The 24140-nt window shown below is 47.5% G+C and overlaps 1 protein-coding gene across 1 annotated transcript in view; it reads left to right on the forward strand.

Annotated features, from left to right (window-relative positions):
• Positions 1-24140, forward strand: part of LOC135917237 (uncharacterized) — a 70810-nt gene that overhangs the window by 12768 nt on the left and 33902 nt on the right. The window contains exons 4-7 of the mRNA XM_065450774.1: positions 1670-1865; positions 5160-5431; positions 7160-7432; positions 8716-8817. Of these exons, the coding sequence (XP_065306846.1) occupies positions 1670-1865; positions 5160-5431; positions 7160-7432; positions 8716-8817 (843 nt within the window). The remainder of the gene's footprint in view (positions 1-1669; positions 1866-5159; positions 5432-7159; positions 7433-8715; positions 8818-24140) is intronic.

The following is a 24140-nucleotide window of genomic DNA, read 5'->3' on the forward strand; positions in this document are numbered from 1 at the left end:
TTAAATGAGTGTACTTTGCCGTTTGGCTACCATGAGGAACATGACTCCCATGGGGTAGTCGAAACGCCATTTATTTGAACATCATTTACCTTGGTCGGTGCCGTGTCTTATTATTGAGAAAATAAGCGAAATTGACATGATCCACGTAGCGTGACAAAGTTAGACATTATGGTGATTTTTTCGTTTCTAGGAAGTCGTCATTCAAAAACGGAAATGAAATAATTGCCGCACGAGTAACCGAGGATGAAGTTGAGGTATCAAAAATGGTGAGTTCAGAAGACTTTGGTTGATATATCGGTGACCCGCCTTGGTTGCTTGTTTGCGTTGCACTGCTGAGCACAAGGTCGCGGGATCAAAACAAGGCCGCGGCGACCGAATTTCGATGAGGGTGAAATCCAAAGATACCCGTGTACTGACCATTGGGTACAGTTCAAGAAACCCAGATGGTCAAAATATTGCGGCGCCCTCCAGTAGGCAATACAACCAGATCATGGGTTTTGCGCGCAAAACCTCAGAATTGCAATTTTAATATATTTGTCTGATGATCACCATGGTCTGAGGCACTAATTTTAAGACAGAGTCCACTTTCTTCCATTTCACTTTCACGTGGAACAGGTGCCGAGGGTACGTAAAATGAACGTAGTTTTGTCAAATAAAGTCACGCTTGTGTGGCTCCTTGGTCCGACACGTCGGGATAAATGAAGTAACGTCGCTAAGCTCACAGTGCATGTGCGAAAAGATTCCATAATGGTAAAATCTACGGTGCTAGATTCATGTTGCTAGAGGTAATCAGTCTGAAGACAAAACCAGCTGCTAATGACGCTGTTCATTGCAGATCAGCCTTGTCGTAGTCGTGTGCGGGTTGAATCCTTTATAGGTTCTGCCATGTGAATCCAGCTTTAATTGCAAGCATCACTGCCAGTCTTACACAAAACCGTGAAGTCGGTCATTTTGGCGTCTTTGGCTAGTGCGGCCAAGGCGACAGCAGTTTCTCTGAACTAATATGCAAAGGTGATATCGTTGATTTTTATAAACTGCAACGAAAAAATTCATGAAAAGAGGTATCACCTGATTAAGCTGCTTGACAACATTAACTGAAGTTGTCATGAAGTAACTATGTGGACCATCTATTGGCGTCAAGGCAATCGAGAAGTTGAAACATGTGTTGTGTTATAGGTTTGTTCAACATATTAAGTCTCAAAACTCCTAACGCGGAATGACCGACAAAGCAGCGTCAATACTTACGGAATATAGGTCTCGGCAATCCGCTCCTGTACAGCTTACCGACGTGAGACTGTAGAATGGGACCCAAGTTCAACCTGTCCCTAATACGTCGAATAAACGAATTGTTCCCCTCGTGATAAAGATTAACACAGAGAGGTGCTAATTACAGTAAAATATATTTTATGGATGTGCATCTACGAAAGCTCGTCGCGTGGTACCGGTCGCTTCCACAGCACCAGTGTTACTAAAGGTGTCCAAATTACTTTCACGCTGACGCGACTAAAGAATGCATATTGCCCTAGCACATAATCACCAGTGACTTCTGCAAAGCTAACTGTGAGGCAATATTATTAAGAAACACTGGATTACCAAGTTCAGGTCTGTCTTTCTAGTTAATTACACCGCTTCGGTGTGGTCACTTAAAGCTCGTCTAATTGCCTTGCAGGGAAGCTTAGAGTTGTTTTTCGCCATGGTGAGGATATGTGGTCAGTGGGTCACGTTGAGCGCGCTGGGTTTTACCCTACGTGCCACGGCAGTCGGGACCTATTTGGTCTGGATCAAGCGTTGGACTATTGAAAGCACCCGCAACGAGACTAAACCGGAGTGGGTCATTGGCTTGGCACTGCTTTGTCTCTCAGATGGTACGTACTATAAGTGCTCTACATTTTAGATCTGCTTGCTATATCTTGGAGTGGGAGTCGGTTTTTGGAACATTGCAGAGCTGACTAGAAGAAATACTTACTCGCAAGCAACGCGAATAGTTGTGGGACTGGAAGAACCATAAGTTGCTTTGACAAAATGGCCTTGCTGATGAGCGATCAGCAGGTACAGAGTTCCCTCCTACATATGAAAACACTACACTAAGCCACAATGTGCATGTTACTTATCTATTACCTAACGCATGGGGGTGGATCGTTGATGGCACCTGCCGAAACTGTCCGGTAATTATGGAGATGAACGGTGAAATGAACTTGAAGAACTGTAAAGCCATTCTGACAAGCCTTCTTATTCGCAGTAAACGCTATCGCATGTACGGCCACATACAGCCCTCAACCACCTATGGGCCCGGCTAAATAAAGTTTAGCACATGAGCATTCGTAGTGGGGGGCGAAGTAGTAAGGGTTGAGGGTGTAGTGGTCGTAACTTTTGAAGGTTGAAAAAGTGTCGGGTGTTTTTATTTCAAAGGACAGACGTTAGATCTTTTGGAGATCATGTTATTCCATTGTCATTATCAGATGTGACAGACAAAATTAAACAGAATCGGCAGAACCCATCTCGTGATGACTGTCGACAGTAATTAGTCTAGCATTGAATCAATATAGCGACGCAACGTATTCGCACCGCGGCGAGGACTCCTTTTTCGCGCTTCCCTAAGGACACTCGGCACCATCGGGTGAAGCAGGCTCGAAGCCTGCGCATGGCCTCCGAAATGCGTGCCGTTGAGTGCGAACGCTGGAGAACGCGTTAATGCGGCAACCAGTATGCGTTTTTCTCGGCACGCTGCCCATCTCCTGTCGCTGCTGAGAATGTCGCGAATGGCCTCCGAGAAGCGTGGCACGTTGGCGCCTGCGAACGCTGAAAATTCTTTCCTCGCTTGCCGCATACCCAATGGCAAATGCTCAGTGGCTCAAGTTGGCGAGGTGTGCATCGAATAGCGACACATGCCCAGTGCATTCAAGGCGCGGCTTGCTGGAGCGTCAGCGTGAAAGGCGTTCATTAAAAAGCGGCACATACCGAGTGGCGCAGCCGGCTAAAGCTTCCAGTTGCTGTCCCCGAGCAAACCTTGTGACGTTCATCAGATTCTATCCGACATCGAAGAAATTTAATGGTTCTTTTTTGTCACTGTAGAGATGCGCATTCCAAGTGGGACATATCGAGTTAGGCGAGTTGGCATCAAAGACGTTCATTGAAGAGCGCTACGCGCCTACTGGCAATATCCAGTGACCCGAAAAGGCATCGCATATATTCAATGAAGACCAGTAAGGAACGAGTGGCACGTACCCCGTGCTCTAAGTCGGCTTCAAAAAGTTTCTTCAAACAGCGGTGTACCTACCAGTCTCGCATCTACAGTGACTCATGTCGGTGTGAAAAACGTTCGTTGAAGAGCGGTTCATATGCACGTATTTCCACATGCTCCAAGGCCCGAAATTGGTTCAGTGGTTGATTTCAACCTCTGTTCACTGACGACAGCAGCCGGATGCGCTACCTATTCGACCCCGCACTACCAAGTTACCCATATAGGCGGGAAAACAGTTATATAATAACAAATATATCTCCCGACAAGTGCGTGAAGCCCCATAGAAATGTTAATCCGTTGAAATCATTTGCATATGTACACCAACCTGACAAATGAGGCGTAAAAGAGAGCGAAAATGTATGAGGGAGTCGTCCGCCCATCGAAAGTACTTCGATTTGTCTGCTGGCTCACGGCATCCGTAGTGCAGGGTTGTTCTGCGTTTATAATTTCTTGTCTTCATGGAAACGTGGGAATAAGTGTAAAAATGAGCGAAATTGACCTTCTGGTGTTTCTATATGAGCTTTTCACGACAAGGCACCTTTCACCTTATTGGAGAATTAGTCATGGAACACGAAGCGTCAGCTTTCCTGCCACAACCGTACGCACCGCTCGCTGACGTCCAACACGGAGCCGTCATAAGGCAACGTGAAAAAAAAATCGCAGTTCCGCCCGGAAGGCGAAGCACAGATTGCGATAGCAAATATGTAGATAACTGTGCGAAGTAGGGATAGTAGATTCATCGGCCGTATAGACTTCTAAACATTCGCTAACTAAATTGACAATGATAGAACATGTAAGCGTGACTGAATTTGACGTAGAAAGAAACAGACACACAGACAGCGCTGTCTTTGTGTGTCTGCTTGTTTATCCGTCCTTGTTCAGTCGCGCTTACACTTTCTCTCATGGAATCAAACCAACTAGCCCATCAACGTGTTTGAAAGCGCCCCTTGCTATGGGGCCTCACCAGGCCCCATAGCAAATTTTGGTTATAGGCTGGAAGTTGTTACTTGCCGTCTAGGGAGCGCTCTGCCGCAAAATTTTTTGAAATGGGATCAATAATAACAGAGATAGAAATATTTCAGTGGAGCACACCCATGATTTCAGCAGGCGGGCCCCACTAGCAAGCAAGACGTTTTCTCCACTCACCCCGTCTAGCCTTTGCAAGCGAAATTCCTTCCCTGCGTTCTTTCATACCAGACCTCGAGGATCGCGTGACGCATACGTCACAGGCCCCGCCTTCATTTTTTTTATCTTAGCATTCCGTCCCTGCGCTACGTATTTCCGCTGAACGCGCTGCGCGCGAGCTGTTGTCTCGTTCGCTCAGCGCACGATTTTGCGCGCTGTGCACAAGGAAACATGACTGTCGGTATTACTCAGTGCTACACGAATACTGAGGCAGAACAAGGGTATGCCAGAGCGTGATCACGCACTGTAACACGGTGGAAGATGGCATCGTTCCGGTACCTGCGCACGTGACAGCACGACTGTAGGAACAAGCAGACGAAGCGGAAGTACATCCTTCTTTCTTTTGTGCGAAGTAAAACAAAAAACGCAAACATTCTGCTTTACATTCACCATTAACATCCTACCATTACATTCAATATCGACCTCGCCGTCACACTCTCCCACACAAAAACCCCCATGCAATTTCCCTTAACGCCCCTTTCGTTGTACGTAACAACAATTTCCTCTTCGCATGAGTCGTACCACACCATCGTGAGAGTCAGAAGCAAACACCTGTAGGCAAACCTGCTGCCATGTAGCTGCCCTAGCTTATACTTCGAGGGGGCCGCTTTCCAGGTCCACCAGTTTTCATCTTCAGCTGTCTGCTGCCAAATGCAACTGGTGCTATATGATTTGCGAGGCACTGATGTCAGTGATAAATCGCCTACTTTTTTTCTCCATGCTTTATTTGCAGTGGTCTTTGGGTGCCTAGGTGCTTTATTGTTGGCTGTTGGCTGTCGAAACCTTTCCAACCGTTTGCACGAGGCTATGATATGGAGCGTCCTGCGGAGCCCCGTGCACTTCTTCGACGCCACACCGAGAGGCCGTGTGTTGAACCGCTTCTCGGCCGACACAGATAACATTGAGAACCGCTTCTTCCTCGCCGCCAAGCAGGTCCTGGAGACGTTTGCTGTAGGCGTCGCCAGGATTGTCGTGACAGCTCTCCAGACACCAGCTGCTGGTCTTGTGGGTGCCTCAACTACGGCCGTTTTTCTTTTCTTAGTGGTATGTGTCTACTTTAAAAATGACTATTGAATGGAGTCTCACACCCGGCTGGGTACCGTTCTCAGAGGCTGTAATAGAGCGCAGCTTTTAGGCGCCCGTTCGTGCGGCGAGCGCCGGCGTAACCAAACGAACGAACACAGCGAAAGTTAAAAGAGCGAACGCGGAGTGCAGCGGGGGATCAAAGACGCGAGGGGAAATTCAGGGTAAGAGGGTAAGGGGCAAGCGTGAGTAGAAAAACATAGTGCAGTGACGATGGCTACGGTATGGCACCAGAGTAGCGCGCATCGTCTCGCAGGTCTGTCCGCGGCAGCTGCTGTCAATCGCGCCAACACGTCGCCCATGCGCTGCCCTCGCATTTTCCAGATTAGCGAGGCAGCTGGCCATACTTCGCTTCGTTTGCAACGTGCTGCACAAGACAGTGTTTAAAGCGAAAAAGAACCAGCGAAGGCGCAGGACCAGACGAAGGCGCACTCACACACAGTCGGCGGTGACTATGTGTGTGTGTGCCTCCTTCGAGTTCTGCGGCTTGGTTTTCGCCGGTTTCTTTCTTTTTTCTATTTAAACTTAAACCAACTGGCACAGCAATTTACGCTTCTAAGACAAACTGTCGGCGCCATACAACACATCGTGAAGTGAGAACATGCATACAGCTGCGCCTAAATTTCCCATTAGGCACTATCGTAATTGTCGGTGAATTTTTCTTGAGCAATAACTTTCGGAGATACGATGACCTTGAACCCACCGTAATGGCGTAGTGGCTATAGCATTCCGCTGCTAAAACCGAGGGCACCGGCTCAAATCACGGGCACGGCGGCCGCATCTCGATGTGAGCGAAATTCAAGAGCAGCTGTGTATCATGTATTGCGTGCGCAGTACAGAACGCCAGGTGGTGAAAATTAATCCGGATTTGCTTACTACAGCGTGCCTCATTATGATATTTTAATCCCGGCACCGTCCGATGCCAGGATTTTTAATTTTTTGTACGATCACAATAAAGGAGTTTGTACGACTCGGGACCGCACGCGTCATTGTATACGGCGAACAGCGTTGCTGGCGCTATGCAAAGATAGCCAGCTTGGCACAGTGCTAGGAACGGGGTAGGCCGTGTACGCCGACATGTCTGCTCTCGAATCATGTGAGATTTAGCGAAATCGAAAGCATTCTCAAAAGCAATCGCTCAAGAAAACCGCTGTTGTATTCTTCGTCCGGCTGACAAGTACAACTCGTCCTGTGTTCGTAGGATGTCCCAGCAAATAATACGGTATATATTGCGAAACTCGCACACATTACAGCTGTACCAATGCCGTTATCGCAGCTTATGACAACGATTCGCCGTAACGACTTCAACATGCCATGAGAACCGGCGCAGTGACGCTTAGCTTCGAGTCCTCTATTGAAGCTGCTGAAAATGGTCAGGGTTTCCTCAACACGGAAACTCCAGAGAAATCATCTTCCCAATAAAAATAATGTATAAAAATAGGAGTATGCCCCATCGCAGGAGACCCCGCTGTAGCAAGAGTAACGGATGAGCAGTCATAAGATAGGTACTTATTACGTCAGAAGGAGGAATCGACCAGAACTCTACACGGTAAACTGACACGTAGTCCGTCTGATCCACAGGCGGTCGTTGCGAAAGCTTCGAATGCGGCGAGGCGCCTAGAGAGCGTGGAGTGTTCTCGCCTACTCCAGCACGTGGCCGAGACTCGGGACTCACTGAGCGTGGTGCGTTCATACGGTGTAGAGGACCGCTTCTGCGGGCACTGCTATCGTCTCGTGGACGTCGCCATGAGGGCTCTGTTGGCACTCTTCGACTGCTTCCGCAGCGTTCGCTTCCTCGGAGGCCTTTGTGGCTTCCTGGTCATTCTGGCCTCCGTGGTCTTCGGAGTACTGGTATCAGGAGCGAACCGAGACGTGGCCACCGATGGAAGCACAGTGGGACTCACTCTTAGTTCATCCATGGGGGTGAGGCTATACATTACACAATTAGTGGTTAGCATGTGCATTGACGTCCTATGCTTCGCAGAAGAAATGCTTCCTTTTGGTCTGTCTTTTCACCTTGAACTGGTTTACCCTATTGGCAAAAATTCTGTAAAGCAATACGGAGTTGTTAGCTTGACCGCATTCCACGTTTTTTAAGGCACTTCAAAGAGCAACAAGTAGAGTTGGTACGGTACGAGCAAAGGTAACAAAACGCTTCGTATCCCGGCTGATGAAATTTAACATGTACGCTAAAAATCAAGCGGTAGTTAAAGGAAGCTGCTAACAGGTTCCTCTATTCACAGGAATACAGGCGATTTCTCGTCAACGGCAGTACAGAGACGTTGACTAAACAACCCACAATATAATTTTCGTACGATGAAGAAACCTTGAAACATTACACGTTTCAAAGTTCCAATATGAGCACACTTCAGTCAAATGAGGCATGACCTCCATAATTTAAAGTGGCATGCAGAATAAGCTACGGCATTGCTCCCGTGGTCGAAGGGGCTCGAAGACTGCATGGCAGCTCCTACAAATGAAATATTGGTGTGATAAATACAAGTATTTATAAATCTGTTTAGGTCTGTGATTTCTCGTATGTCGGTGCAACCATGTAGAGTTGGAGCACCTTCGATCACAGGACCGGTGTTGCAGATGATATTGCGCACGACTATATATACTCAGATACCAGACTAGAGAACACAGGAGTAAGACGAGGCGAGGTTGTCGTTTTGACTGTTCACATACGTCCGCAGAGCTTCTCAGTTTTGCCATTTGCATAGAAATGGTTTGCATTTGTCTTGTTCAAGTTAGAGTTAGTAAACGTTGTGAGAGATTAAACTGGAAGAACAGCAAGCGGAATACAAAGCTTTTGATTCGTAAACACTATTTGCGATGGGCTGGCCTCCTCTAATATGTTCCACATTAGGCTCATTTAGAATTCATTCTAGTGAACAATTCTAGATTAAGACTTTCCTTTTAATACGGGGCCAGGGTGTCTAAGAAACTATTGAGGCAACATTTCGGAAATGTGAAAGCCAACGAAGCGCTGATGTTCATTTAAACTTGTTCTAGATTTTTGCAAACTACATGACAGCTTTGCGGCTGCGATAAAAAAAGATCTATAGCGGTTGAGATTGATGATACTAAATCAAGCTGACCTTCCTGTTAATTTTTACGCAGATCTCTCTTCTTATCATAAAGATCTATAGCGGTTGAGATTGATGATATTAAGTCAAGCTGACCTTCCCGTTAATTTTACGCAGATCCCTCTTCTTATCATCGGTGCCACTACAAGTGTGTTTGTGTTCACGCAAACGTTCGTGTCATTCGAGCGGTGTCTGGAATACACGCTACTGAGTCCGGAGGTAAGTCTACAACGTGCGCGACTCTACCACGAGTGGGAGTCTCTCTCAGTGAAGTGTTCATAAGCTGATATAGGCACCTGCACGTGGTAGGGGAGCGCCGTGTAATGATAGCTGTTTCAATGTATGTACACCAGTCTAGAAATTTCCTGAATCATTCTGCAAGCTGTTTCTGTTCGAGAGCACGCGATACTGAAGATATTGATTTTCTCGCATCCCCTTTTAAATGGCGCCCTGATATATAGTCACCTAGTCTGCTTGATTTATTCAAGTATGCTGAACATGACTTGTATTCTAGCATTTCTGTATGCACCTCTTTCGTCTTTCTTTCTTTTCCTCAAAATTAATAAATATACCTTGTACAGCTACCTATGCCTGAACGGATCCGGTCGTTTCACCTCTTCCTTGTTTTTTTTACCCACCAATACTCTACAAGTATCTTGTTTAGCGTGACTGCTGACTGGTTGACGCTTCCGTCCACTTCAAATCCAACCGCTTCTGGGAAGTGTACCTTACCTGTGGGACTCACTGGATCAATTCCTTCGCATACCATGAGAATCTGCTGAGTGGTCTGCGGATGTTTACTGTAGCCGACAGATGCCTCCACATGTTGCGAATATTACAGAGATTAATATTGTTTGCCTACTTCAGCCATTTTTAGCCTTTCTACTTACCTGCCTGCCTACCTACCATCTTTGTCATTCGACTCTCGTTATGCCGTCGTAGTCGCGTCGTGGTCGCCATGAAGTCGTCATGCAGTCAATCTTACACTGCCGTCTTGATACCGTTGTCGTCGTTCAATCGTGGTCATTCTAACGTCATCATCCCATTCTCGTCCTGCCGTTGCCTTCGCACAATTGTTGTCGCGCCGTCATTGCCACATCGTCGTTGTCATACTATTCTCGACGTGGCGTGGTGGTCCTGCTGTTGCTACACCACCGTCATCTCTTCACAATATCATCCCTCTGCCGCCATGCCCTCGTCGTCATATTACCTTCGTCGATCCATCGTGGTCATTCCTGGTTTGTTCGTCATACTATCGTAACCACTGTATCATTCAATCGTATTTAGTCGTATTTAAGTTGCCATGCCATCGTCCCCATTGCTTTGTTGGCAGGCAGTCGCTGTCATCCATCCATTGTAGAAGAATTCGGTAGAACCAATCTTACGATGGCTGTCGACAGTAAAGCGCTTTCACTGAATCAATGTAGCCACGCATGGTATGGGCGCTGTCGAAACATGTTACGTCTAAGGCGCGTACTGCGACGGACTCCCGTTTCCTGCTTCTCGGATCGCACTCGGAGCCGTCTAGCACCGCCACCGCCAAGCCTAGTGTGCCATCCGAAATGCAAGGCGTACCGACAAGTGCAAACGCTGAGAAACGCGCCATATGGCAACCGGGCTCTTCTCACGGGATGGTGATGATGATGGCGATTATGTTTTTCTGTTGGCACCCCCTTTCATAGTGGGCAGTGAAAAATAGCCATCTAACCAGCTTGATTTAATCAAGTATGATGTACATGCTCTTCCTTCTAGCATATATGTATACACCCCTATAATCGTTTTTATAGCGAAGCTGTATAACTCTACCCTCCAATGAAATTTTCGTGTCGTAAGCAAAAACATGGGCTGATCCCATAGATAGTGTAATACCGGCCCTTCCCGCGGCCAAGGTGAAGCAGGCGTTAAACACTTCCCACACGTTTACCGATCCCGACTATAGTGCAATGAACGGCAGACCCACGGCGGAGGTGAAGCAGGCGTTAAGCGCTCCCCATACGCGGGCCGATCCCGAAGCTAGTGCAATGCCGAGCCGATCCCCGGCGGATGTGAAATGGGCGTTAAGCACTCCCCACACGTGGGCAGATCCCGAAGATCGTGCAATGCCGGGACGAACCGCGCCGGAGGTGAAGAAGGCGTCAAGTGCTCCCCACACGTGAGCCGATCCCGAAGATAGTGCAGTGCCAGGGCGAACCGCGCCGGAGGTGAAGCGGGCGTTAAGTGCTCCCCATACGTGAGCCGAACCCTAAGATAGTGCAGTGCTGGGGCGAACCGCGCCGGAGGGGAAGCAGGCGTCAAGTGCTCCCCACACGTGAGCCGATCCCGAAGATAGTGCAATGCCGGGACGAACCGAGCCGGAGGTGAAGCAGGCGTTAAGCACTCCCCATACGTGAGCCGATCCCGAAGATAGTGCAGTGCCGGGGCGAACCGCGCCGGAAGTGAAGCGGGCGTTAAGCGCTCCCCATACGTGAGCCGATCCCTAAGATAGTGCAATGCCGGGACGAAGCGAGCCGGAGGTGAAGCAGGCGTTAAGCACTCCCCATACGTGAGCCGATCCCGAAGATAGTGCAGTGCCGGGGCGAACCGCGCCGGAGGTGAAGCGGGCGTTAAGTGCTCCCCACACGTGAGCCGATCCCGAAGATAGTGCAATGCCGGGACGAACCGAGCCGGAGGTGAAGCAGGCGTTAAGCACTCCCCATACGTGAGCCGATCCCGAAGATAGTGCAGTGCCGGGGCGAACCGCGCCGGAGGTGAAGCGGGCGTTAAGCGCTCCCCATACGTGAGCCGATCCCTAAGATAGTGCAATGCCGGGACGAACCGAGCCGGAGGTGAAGCAGGCGTTAAGCACTCCCCATACGTGAGCCGATCCCGAAGATAGTGCAGTGCCGGGGCGAACCGCGCCGGAGGTGAAGCGGGCGTTAAGCGCTCCCCATACGTGAGCCGATCCCTAAGATAGTGCAGTGCTGGGGCGAACCGCGCCGGAGGGGAAGCAGGCGTCAAGTGCTCCCCACACGTGAGCCGATCCCGAAGATAGTGCAATGCCGGGACGAACCGAGCCGGAGGTGAAGCAGGCGTTAAGCACTCCCCATACGTGAGCCGATGCCGAAGTTAGTGCAATGCCGGGGCGAACCGCACCGATGGCGTAGCAGGCGTTAAGCGCTCCCCATACGTGAGCCAATCCCGAAGATAGTGCAGTGCCGGGGCGAACCGCGCCGGAGGTGAAGCGGGCGTTAAGTGCTCCCCATACGTGAGCCGATCCCTAAGATAGTGCAGTGCTGGGGCGAACCGCGCCGGAGGGGAAGCAGGCGTTAAGCGCTCCCCATGCGTGAGCCGATCCCGAAGATAGTGCAGTGCCGGGGCGAACCGCGCCGGAGGTGAAGCAGGCGTCAAGTGCTCCCCACACGTGAGCCGATCCCGAAGATAGTGCAGTGCCGGGGCGAACCGCGCCGGAGGTGAAGCGGGCGTTAAGCGCTCCCCATACGTGGGCCGATCCCGAAGATAGTGCAGTGCCGGGGCAAACCGCGCCGGAGGTGAAGCGGGCGTTAAGTGCTCCCCATACGTGAGCCGATCCCTAAGATAGTGCAGTGCTGGGGCGAACCGCGCCGGAGGGGAAGCAGGCGTTAAGCGCTCCCCATGCGTGAGCCGATCCCGAAGATAGTGCAGTGCCGGGGCGAAACGCGCCGGAGGTGTAGCAGGCGTTAAGCGCTCCCCATACGTGAGCCGATCCCGAAGATAGCGCAATGCCAGGGCGAACCGCGCCGGAGGTGAAGCGGGCGTTAAGTGCTCCCCATACGTGAACCGATCGCGAAGATAGTGCAGTGCCGGGGCGAACCGCGCCGGAGGTGAAGCGGGCGTTAAGCGCTCCCCATACGTGAGCCGATCCCTAAGATAGTGCAGTGCCGGGGCGAACCGCGCCGGAGGTGAAGCGGGCGTTAAGCGCTCCCCATACGTGAGCCGATCCCTAAGATAGTGCAGTGCCGGGGCGAACCGTGCCGGAGGTGAAGCGGGCGTTAAGCGCTCCCCATACGTGGGCCGATCCCTAAGATAGCGCAATGCCGGGGCGAACCGCGCCGGAGGTGAAGCAGGCGTCAAGTGCTCCCCACACGTGAGCCGATCCCGAAGATAGTGCAGTGCCGGGGCGAACCGCGCCGGAGGTGAAGCGGGCGTTAAGCGCTCCCCATACGTGGGCCGATCCCGAAGATAGTGCAGTGCCGGGGCAAACCGCGCCGGAGGTGAAGAAGGCGTTAAGTGCTCCCCATACGTAAGCCGATCCCGAAGATAGTGCAGTGCCGGGGCGAAACGCGCCGGAGGTGTAGCAGGCGTTAAGTGCTCCCCATACGTGAACCGATCCCGAAGATAGTGCAGTGCCGGGGCGAACCGCGCCGGAGGTGAAGCGGGCGTTAAGCGCTCCCCATACGTGAGCCGATCCCGAAGTTAGTGCAGTGCTGGGGCGAACCGCGCCGGAGGTGAAGCGGGCGTTAAGCGCTCCCCATACGTGAGCCGATCCCGAAGATAGTGCAGTGCCGGGGCGAAACGCGCCGGAGGTGTAGCAGGCGTTAAGTGCTCCCCATACGTGAACCGATCGCGAAGATAGTGCAGTGCCGGGGCGAACCGCGCCGGAGGTGAAGCGGGCGTTAAGCGCTCCCCATACGTGAGCCGATCCCTAAGATAGTGCAGTGCCGGGGCGAACAGTGCCGGAGGTGAAGCGGGCGTTAAGCGCTCCCCATACGTGGGCCGATCCCTAAGATAGCGCAATGCCGGGTCGAACCGCGCCGGAGGTGAAGCAGGCGTTAAGTGCTCCCCATACGTGAACCGATCCCGAAGATAGCGCAATGCCGGGTCGAACCGCGCCGGAGGTGAAGCAGGCGTTAAGTGCTCCCCATACGTGAACCGATCCCGAAGATAGTGCAGTGCCGGGGCGAACCGCGCCGGAGGTGAAGCGGGCGTTAAGCGCTCCCCATACGTGAGCCGATCCCTAAGATAGTGCAATGCCGGGGCGAACCGCGCCGGAGGTGCAGTACGTCATTAAGTGGCCGACCTACATAGCTTCGCTGGTCATCCTTCTTCACAGACTGGAAGGGCACTGAGTTTTTTTCAAGACTTCTGCTACCATGCCTGTAACGCATTTGGTCGTATCAATCTCTTACCTGCTTTTTTCCTACCCATACTTTGAACGTACCTTGCATATCTCGATTCATGACCGGTTGATGCTTCCGTCCACATTACATCCATGCGCTGCTGGAAGGTGCGCGATAGCTACGGGTCTCACTGGTTGGAGTCATTCGCATATTCCGCTAGGAAGATATGAGTGCTTTCCGGATTTTTCCTGCAGCAACACATGCCTCGTCTTGTTGCAAATATTTGCTCCGGTATGTTTTTGCCTTTAGGACATCAGCTCGAGCCTCAGATAGCAAGGCACTGTCATTTGTGTTGTCGTACATAATTTCCCTTCTAATTTCTTTCTTCGCACTCTTTTTAGCCTTTATGGTCTTCTTTGTTTGCATCCTTTGTATGCAATTTTCTGCCTCTGTTTTTTTTACTTTCTTTCTGATGACTCTTGGTTGTCTATTTACACTGTCAGTTACTATGTGCACGGTTGCCAAATTTCTTGATCTCTTCCTCCATTCTGTGTTCACGCATTTCAGGTACAGATAGTTGTGCACTTTAGCCAGCCATTTATTTCGCGCTGCGGTTCTCTGACTTCAACACAGGGGCAACACATGTAAGCCTGCACACACTCATTTGTGGCTTACCGTGGGATCTCAAGGTCAACCGGTCTACCGATCATTTGTTAGTTAGCAAACCGGGATGGAGAACTGATTTTAAGCGCGGAACGACATTTGCTAACGTTAGTGCTGGCACCATTACTCGTTTCTAGATTCCCCGGACCACCTCATGTGTATTGTGGCTCCAAAGGGCCCTTTGTTTCATCGTTGCTTCATTCCGCTTCCCCTTTATTTTCAGATGATCTTACTGGGTGCTTGCGTAAGTCTTTCCTTCGTTCAGGTAGACGACGAGGTATCTATATTGCTGGAGAATGGGTATGATTTGTTGTTGAGTTGACAACCCGTAATTACTGGTTTCTTTATTAAAGGTCTTAATTACCAATTTCTCTGCGCTATACTTAAGGCTTACATTTGTCGCTGCCTTTCCACAGATATTAGCAAGCGTCTACAAATCTCTTGCCTTTGCCGCTAGTAGCGACTGACTCTTTTTTAGACAATTTGTCCATTACGCACGTAGGATAAATCAGACCCTAATTAATTATTTAGAATTTGTCTTTCTTTCTCCTTAACATTATGGCTGAACAACAAATGAGACAGAGGACATCCCTGTTCGAGTTCGTGGTGAATTTCCACCACTTCATTATATTTTTGGCCTTGCACTTGCTTGTCTCTCTATATGTTCATCAGCAGTTCTCCAAAATCGTCATATATGCCTTCGCGCTTTCGAATATTGTGACATTGTAGTGTCGGTGAAGAAGAAAGTAGCGAAAACTGTGAATTACGAAGGTAAATAGTTATTCGGCGAACCGGTGACCACAAGAAACGAGCGACAATCAAGCACAGCAATGGCGTCGAACACAATCGGCGATCGCCGAAAAGCTCATCAGCGGATCAACCGTGTCCGCTCTTATACACAACTCGTCAAAGTCCCCAGCGTAATCGCTGATGTCCGCGTATATTTTAGAAAGTACTACCCAATTCTCGTGCATACGATCATATCGCACAAGGTTCGGTGAAAACAGACAACGTACGGAGCGATCAATAACGTTCGAGAAGTTTCCCATGCATGCGTGCGCGTTCTACACTGAGCGATAATGTTTATTTGTGGGCCGGTGAAAATCGGTCACCGGCAAAAGGTAAACAAGTACATGTCTCAATATCCCACAACAATTACCTGCATACGTTGTCGTAGTTTTCTTTAATATCGAGGAATACTATTCACAAAGGTGTATTCTGAGCTACTGAAATCTCTATTGATTGAGTTAGTACAAGCACATTATTCTCTAAGCGTCTGCTTGGTCTGAACCAATTGTATAGCTCCCCCATTAACTTATTTTTTTCCTACCCACTTCCACAGTTCTAATTTTATGGCTTGCAGTGCCATTCTATATACCTCCGACGTTACCGTAGCTGGCCTGCACGAGCTCGTCTTAGCGTGATCACCTTTGCCTTTCTAGATGAGGGTGAACTTGCTTTCACGCCATCTAAACTGAAGTTTCTTTGTTCTAATTACTTGTTCTTTGACATTAATCAGCAGTGCTTTGCTCTTTGCATTGAGGTTTTTGAGTAACTAAATGGAATTTCATCGCGCCCTGCGGCCATGTTATTAGGGCCATTTTCTGTTTTTCTCCAGCAAAAGCTTTCTATGCTAAATTCTGATCGCTCAGGCCACTCTGTTGTTGCTGAGTCTGTTTAAGACTAAACTAAGTTTTCTTTCTTGTTGAAGTTATCCCTTATAAAATCTCAAATGTCCAGTAGCACATTGTATCCTACAAATAGCTTACTCTCTTCATCCCTCATAGTCATTGCAAAATTTTTTTTATGTGTTCCGCGCGCTCTTACATAGTTCGAGGATATTATTGGTGCGCCTTTGTTTATTTTGCGAATGTTAGGTACACAAAGTTCGCTTGTGCATTTAATATTCTCTTGCACGAGCTCCCAAGCCACCCTTTTCTTTTCTAAGAAGCACCTTTTCAAAGGGTATTGTCAATATCTTGGTGTTTAGGTGATCCCTAGACGCCTGCTTATGTTCTTACATAGCTTGCTTTGTTTCCTTGTTCCACCACTTACGTAGTTTTCTCTTTCCAATCCAGCAATTTTATTGCCGTGTCTTTCTTTTCTACTACTGCATAACGCCTGCCTGTTCCTCATTTGTTCCTTATATGTTTAGAAATTCTGACGCTATTGGTTCATGTTTTGCTTTAGCGCCTTTACGAAATTTTTGAGGTTGAACGTTTGTGATCGCTACCAAAGCTATCTCTTCATGTTCGACTATCATCTTCTGGTCTAGTCGTTTGGGGACCATCTCTGAGACGTAGTCAATACATGACTGCCTCTTTCTTCATTGCCACGTTACCTGTCCATGACACTAATTCTCCCTGTTAACTACAATAACGTTCTTCTCATAACGCAGATGCAGCGCTAAAGAAACGTTCCAATCTCTATATCAGTCTAAATCCTCGATGTTCGTGCACACTCATATCTCCTATAAGACCACCAGGTTCGATTATTTGAGCGCATTATTATCACGTCTAATGGAATCAACCAATTTTTTATGTTTATCTCTGCTATCACCACGTCTTTTTGTCTTCCCATGTGCCGCTAATCAATAAATACTGCTTCATGTCTCTTTTCCTCCTTACCAATTCATACGTCGCCTAAATAGCATGCCTACGCTTTCGCCTTTTCTTGACACAGTCATTCTGTTGCACGCCCACCATACTACATTCGCAATAACAGCCGGCTGTTCTAAATCTCCTAGACGCGCTGTGGTCAGGACATACAGGCTAACAGCTTAGTCATTCAGATGTGTTTTAACTTTAGCCATTTTTGCTACTTCCGACCATCCTGCATGCTTTTGTAACCAATTTTGCCGTCTCTATACTTATCGTTTGTGCGTCTTTTCTTAATAATTTCTGGTTTAATTCTGCTTCTTGCCGGTGTGGCGCCACATTCAATTCATGATCATCCTTCCTGATTCCGCTAAAGGAAGCTACTGATAGTGCCACGAATCGACGTCCAAACACTGTTGTTATGCTCTTGCTGAATTATATCCCGCCACACACAAAATTTCTTCGCAGCCTGCCCGGTGCACTGCTCGGATGATGTAAATGAGCGTTAAGTTCGTTGTCTTAGCTAGCGTCTAAATTTCCTTGTTTACTGCAAGCCCTACTTTTTCTATTGCATACCCATGCCTTTCAAACTCTGGCACCGTGCACACTGTGACTTGCACTGCCTTTGCAACATTCAGCAGGTCGGCAATCCCTTTGGCTATTTGCCTAGAGATCCCTGTCCGCCGTTCTTGCAGTACGTCAACCACTCGGCGTATTTTCATCACTAAGTACCTCTCCTTCACTGTGTCCCGCATTGGTCCGTGGCTTTCGCTATCACTTCTCTCATCAGTTTTTCCGGCAGCACGCTAATCTGAACTCGCTCGCCTGCACCGACGCTTTCTCTCTTATCAGTTCTACCTTACACATGTTTTAATCCCCAAGAAAGCAAACTTGACGCCTCTCCTCCTCCTCACCGCCGAAACCTGCACGTGAGGCTTCGTCGCCCTTTTCTTTGTTTTTTTTCTCCTCGGCCGGCACGTCAGTGGTGCCCCTGCCGTGACCATCACTGACGTGTCCGCCACTACTTTCCAGCGTGGTGGTTTCGGCTTCCTTGCCTGTTCTCGGTTAGGAGCCTGCACCACAGTATGCGTCTGGCTGGCTAGTTACATATCTGATAATTTCACCAGGAAAGTAAGCACCATGACATTCAGTACGGGCTCTCAAATTGTGCTCTCCTGGATAAGGTCCACCAAGACGAAGGAACTATTTGCTCGCAATCAGAAAAAAGAAATCAAGACCAAGTGCAAAGAGAGACAATGGGGTTATGGTAAAGGTAATGAAAATCCTGTGGATTGGATGGCAAGAGGAATCAGGATAAAGCATATGGTGAGCAGTGACCTATGATGAAAGGGCCCCACGTGGATCGGGCCTTATTATGAAATGATTTTACAGTCGGACGTTGAATTAAAAAAAAGAGAATGTTGCAAGCCTGACTACCACCACGAGTCAGGAAATGATAACCGAACTTAATAGGTTAGGATTGTACAGAAAGGCACTACGAATTGTGCGTTACGTCTGAAATCTCAAAAGAGAAACAAGAACAGAATTGCTAACAACAGAATAGTTGCACAAATTAGATTTGTTGCTCATAAAACAAGAGCAGAAGACGTTAGGAGATACAGCAAAAAAATAACGATAAGATGAACCTGTACGGCACGGACAGCTTCAGAGACGATCAAGGTGTCCTAAGAGTGTAAGGGAGGCTTCAATGCAGCTATGTCAGCATTGCCAAGAAGCGTGTTATTGTATCGACGAGGGCGAGTCGCTTTCCGAACCCATAGTGCTGCATGCACATCAAATACCCATGCACGGGGGAGTTTTCTTAACATTGACGCATCTACGGACAAAGCTTTAGATTGTGCGTGGCCGACCGTTAGTGAGATGCATCGTATAGAAATGTATTGCATGCAGAAGATGTAATTCCTGACCAATGGCAGAAGAAATGGCACCCCTCCTGGTTGATGGGATAAGCAAGACAAGGCCACTCGACATCGCTGGTAAGACTTTGCCAGACTGCTGAATGCTCGAGAAGAGGAGGACAGCAAAGCTACGTAATTTTATGTTGTGATATTTACGTTTTCAGCAACAAGAGCTGTACCGCTGGAGTCAATGAAGAGCATGTAATCTGAAGCATTCGTACAAGCCTCCCGAAGATTGGTAGCTAGAAAATGATTATGTACGACAATTTATAGTGACAAAACAAGAGCAGTCAAGCAGTTCGAAAGAAAGATAAACAAAATACTAAGCGTAGAAGACGAACGGCTGCAAGAATACACCAGCAGCATGTAAGTCAAATGGAAGTTTATTGCAGAGTTAGCTCCATGGTAGGGAGGATTTTATAAGACTCATCAGAAGTTTTGAGATGTCAAAGAACAAAGCTATAGGAGCTAAACTTATAAATGAAGAACTAGGAACTGCGGTTGTTGAGTCAGAAGGAGTGATTAAATATCGGCCTCTTATGTGTCCGAGAACCCCAACGAGCCACAGCCCATATCAGCTGCGCAGGTTCTAGGAGGCAAGCAAGTACTTAACAAACACGAATACAGCAAAGCTAGGCAAAACATTTGGTTGACTTGCTGGAGAAAAAGAAAGAGGCAATGATAACTAACATTGGGGGCAAGATAGAAACAAGAGTATGTAAAGGAACTCAAATGTGGTAGTGCAAAAATGGCTGTTACCACATATCTTCAATAAGGAGATGTGCGTTTGCATGAAAAAGCACCCAACAGAAGGCAGTGAAAATTCTGCAAGGTCGAAAAGATTTTACCAGGCAAGGATGGACTACTAAGGGGATGCTTGCTTCGTCAATTTGAAGGAAAACTGGTCAAAAAACGGATTCATCTATTACACTCGCTTGAAGACTGCTTTGGTTGAACCCGGCCGGCGGGAAGATGTAGAAAATGGATTGAAGACAGGACTGGGAAGTGACGAAAGGAGAGGTTGCCGAGGGCACCCTGTAATTTTTTTTCTTGTACTCGTTCCAAATAAACAGAATATGTATCGGTTCTGTGGCCTCAGTGGTCCTTCCGAAACACCCGGAAACTGCGTGAAGCGCCCTAAAAATGCTAACGAATGAATACTGTTGTGGTAATGGCACAGTGTTCATGCCAACGCCGTCATTCTAGCTTCGTCTTCCAGCTGCTCCGATACCCTTGTCGTCACACCATCGTCGTCGTACACTCGACAAGGTACTGCTTTGTTTATTCCATTTTGCCACTTTCTCCTGCTATACTGAACTAATGTTTGCTGTACCTTTTGTCATAGCGGGTGATTTCGTGCATCTCACTTGTATGCTTATATATTGTAGCCTTGGTAGCGATCTTGCGTTTGTTGACATATAGTACATTCATTGCCTACCCTTAATGTTAGACACAATGCAATATAATTATGCTTCTATTGTATATGTACTCGCAATATCTGTGAGAATATTGGCTGGTTTATTATGCGCAATCGTTTATTTTGTTTGCGTTAAATGTATCTTTGAATTGTTGTATTTGCCTATCCCTGCCATTTGTACTGTGTCGTGGTCCTTTTCAAGCCCATGTAGTGGTTTTTAGAATAAAGTTTGATCACTTTTCGTCATCGTCATCACTCATGAATCAACATATCAATGTCGTTATGCCGTCATCATCATACCCCATTTGTCCCTCCATCGACGTCATTCCTTCTTCGCCATTACGTCGTCGTCATACAGTTGCCATCATGTATCTGTGGTCATGGGTGACCTTGGCGAGAGAGTGCCATGGGAACGAGTGACGACATGAATGAATGGGGTTTTATTTTATTTTCCTATTGAAAAAGAGGAGACAGGACTAAAAGCTGGGGTACAGCTTGACGAGGGTCCCGCCCCCTTATACGTTTGACATAAGAGCACTGCAGAAACATCACGAAAAATGCAACACTTGCAACAAAGTATTATTAGAAACAAATGCACTTTCAACAAAAAAAAATCTAGTATAAAATTACACAATATATATACATACTTATATACACATACAATTTCGCACTGATGCATATATACACACATGCACATACATACCATATGCACAAACAATGCACACAGATCTGTATACACGCATGGAAAGGTGTGCTGACACGCACTCATGACTGTAATATGTGAATAAAAATATTATGACATTCTAGTCTATTTGGCATAACGGTCAAAATAGTCTTCTTGTGCGAGTTGATTAAGTAGAATGGGTACAGTAAGTGTTAATGATTGTTTGTCGTAATTGGTCTGAGGTGTGCGTACGTGCGATTCCTCTTTATGCCTAGTATCACGGATGCTACGGTTAGCTTTTAAATCGGCCAGAGAAAATACAACAGATTTATTAGACTTCAAGTATGACCTGTAGCTCAAAATAAAACGATAGTCGTACATAGAGAATACAGGCAAGATTTCAAACTTTGAGAACAGATTTGTCGTAGAAAATAGACAAGGGACATTGGCAATGTATCACACTGCTCTTTTCTGGAGCAAATGCAAGTTCGTAAGGTTTATCTTGCTAGTAGTGCCCCAAACAAGGTTACAATATTGCAGAATTGACACTACTAAATTATTATAAAGTAAAATGTTAATTTTAACGGGAAGAAAATATTTCAATCGACCTATTATACCTATACAGCAGAAGCAGTGGCGTAGCCAGAAATTTTGTTCGGGAGGGGCTACGCCACTGGCCCCATATATATATATATATATATATATATATATATATATATATATATACATGGGGCCAGTGGCGTCGCCAGCAATTTTGTTCGGGGGGGGGGGGGGGAGCACGTTGCAGCTCGGCCGCCTCCTTAAGAGGAAGCTTAAGCTCGGGTGCTCCTAATTAAATACATGTAGAAGGGGAATTCGTTTTTCCCTGCGATCACTTCACCAAATTTGAGGAGGTTTGTTGCATTTAAACGACAAAGTTTAATTCTAGTGACTGCTGGTTTCGAATTTTTCATTGCGATGGTCAATTATTTATTAAAAATTGGCCAAAATCGAAAATTTTCAGAAAACGAAACTATCAAGTTTAAAACTCTGTGACTCAACAATCAGAAATGACATCACAATTCTGTGAAGTGCATCTAATAGTACATCTACAGCGGACAAAATAGATATGTTACACATGAATCTCAATAAAATTTAGTATTGTGGAAATACGGCTTTTGCAGAACCCTTGTACACAACGTAACCACTTCACGTAATATACAAATTGACATAGCAAATTTGTCCGCTTTGACTCTTATAATAGATGCCGTTTACAGAACCACAATATCTGTTCTTCATGATATTATGCTATTATGCTTCATGCTATTAGTTTGTAAACGTCGTGCTTCTATTTTTTCAAACTTTCGAATTTTTCAAAATATTTTAAACAAAATTCAGGCCCTAAATCGAAGTTCTGTTTCCAACAGACACTAGAATTTAACTTTCTCTCTCAAATGCAACCACTTTCAATCCTAGATCCTAGAATCCTAGATTCCGCCCCCATTCCATCCACTTCCCCCGATGTATTGCGCGCGACGGAAGGCGGCGCGCTTGCTCCCCGCTTTTCTCCTTTGCGCACACAAGACTGAGCCACCATCGTCGGCACACCCATTCCACCTCCCCTCCTACGCTTTCACTCGCACATACAGCATGCAGCGCGTGGTCACGATGTTATCACCCTTGGACTTTATACGAAACATGAGGGCGACGGCAGGAATGCGCCTGGAGTGTCCAAATAATTGCTTTCGCAATAATAAAATAAACGTATCGGGCAACTGAAGCGTCGCGTCGCCCCTTACTTTCCGCAAAAGAAGTATCAAAATCGAGCTTTCACCATGCGACAATTCGCTGCGCCGCAACAATGTATTTCTTTTTTCTGTGGGGCGGAGGCACCGAAATGAAAAAAAAAACGCATAGGAAAGTATGTTGGCCAGAATCGAATGCATACTTCGGGCACTTAAAGGGGCTACGGAAGGAATACCGAAGAAAACATGAGACGCTTGGTCCACTGAGAACCATACGCATACTGCGCAGTATCCTACACCGGCGAAACAAGACTTTCCGGAAAGGTTCCGCTGAAGGAACGCGGTGCAATCCTTCGAGTCCCCACAGTGATGGCGGCGAGCGACCATTGTTTTTTTTTTTCTCGTCTGCTAGCCAGAAAGCGTCCTCCCCCCTGAAAGCCCGCGGGTAGGGTAGCGAGAACAAAAACAAAATTGAAGAGGCTCAATGTGTCCTCGCGAATAAAAGTCAAAGTAGAAAAAATAAATAAGAACGTAGTTACTTTGGCTGGCTTTAGTGTCTTGACATGGATGTTCTGGCGTAGGTTAAAAAAAAATGTTGATATTTTTTTTATGTGACATGACGGCACAAATGAACCACCCCAGCGCTTCGTCTCATTGGACCTCGCTGCGTGCTTTGTCAACTCGTCTTCTAGTGTGTTGATTTGGCTTGTCTCGTTGTATGTTCCGATGTAAGACTTTAGAAAAGTCAATGGAACTTTGGCGTCAAATGTTTATAACAGCATTAAACCCACAAAGTTCCGCAATTGAAAATCTAAAGCCCCACTATTCAAATGTCAATGCACCTTTCACATCAAGAGCTTACGACATTTATACCCATAAAGTTTCGCAATTGATATCCATGCGCTCCATAGATTCCGTGGCCTCAGTGAGATGCCGCGCCGAGCCCGCTCACCATCAAAGCGCCCTTGAAACTTTGTGCTCGGATGGGACTGCTTGGCGTTATGTGACTGCAGGTGTATGGGCGTTGCCACGAAATCCAGCCCGAGTTCGCAATCTTCGCGGTTAAATGTCTTTTCGAGCGTCAAAAAGACATTCTAGACAAAATCCAGAGTGATTTCCGGCGCCGGGGGTCACTTTGGTCGGCGGTGCATGGACAGCACGAAAAAATTTCGGGGGGGGGGCTGAAGCCCCATAAGCCCCCCCCCCCCCCCCCTGGCTACGCCCCTGAGCAGAAGAAAGCTTTTTACTTACATGTTCCACGTGATCATTCTAACTTAAGTCTTTAGCGAATGTTGCGCCTAAGACGGAGACCGTGTTAGCAATCTCTAATTGATCCGTATCTATTTTCATGTTTATTGTACTTCGTAACTTTCCGCCTCTTTGCATATAGACAACTGTTCTCTTGCTGGAATTTATTCGCAAACAGTTTGCATCAGTCCTATCTTTAAATTCTCTTAACACTCTGTTCCTCTAAAGCTGTAGT

Source organism: Dermacentor albipictus, chromosome 7 (genome assembly GCF_038994185.2).
Source record: "Dermacentor albipictus isolate Rhodes 1998 colony chromosome 7, USDA_Dalb.pri_finalv2, whole genome shotgun sequence".
Lineage (NCBI taxonomy): Eukaryota > Metazoa > Arthropoda > Arachnida > Ixodida > Ixodidae > Dermacentor > Dermacentor albipictus.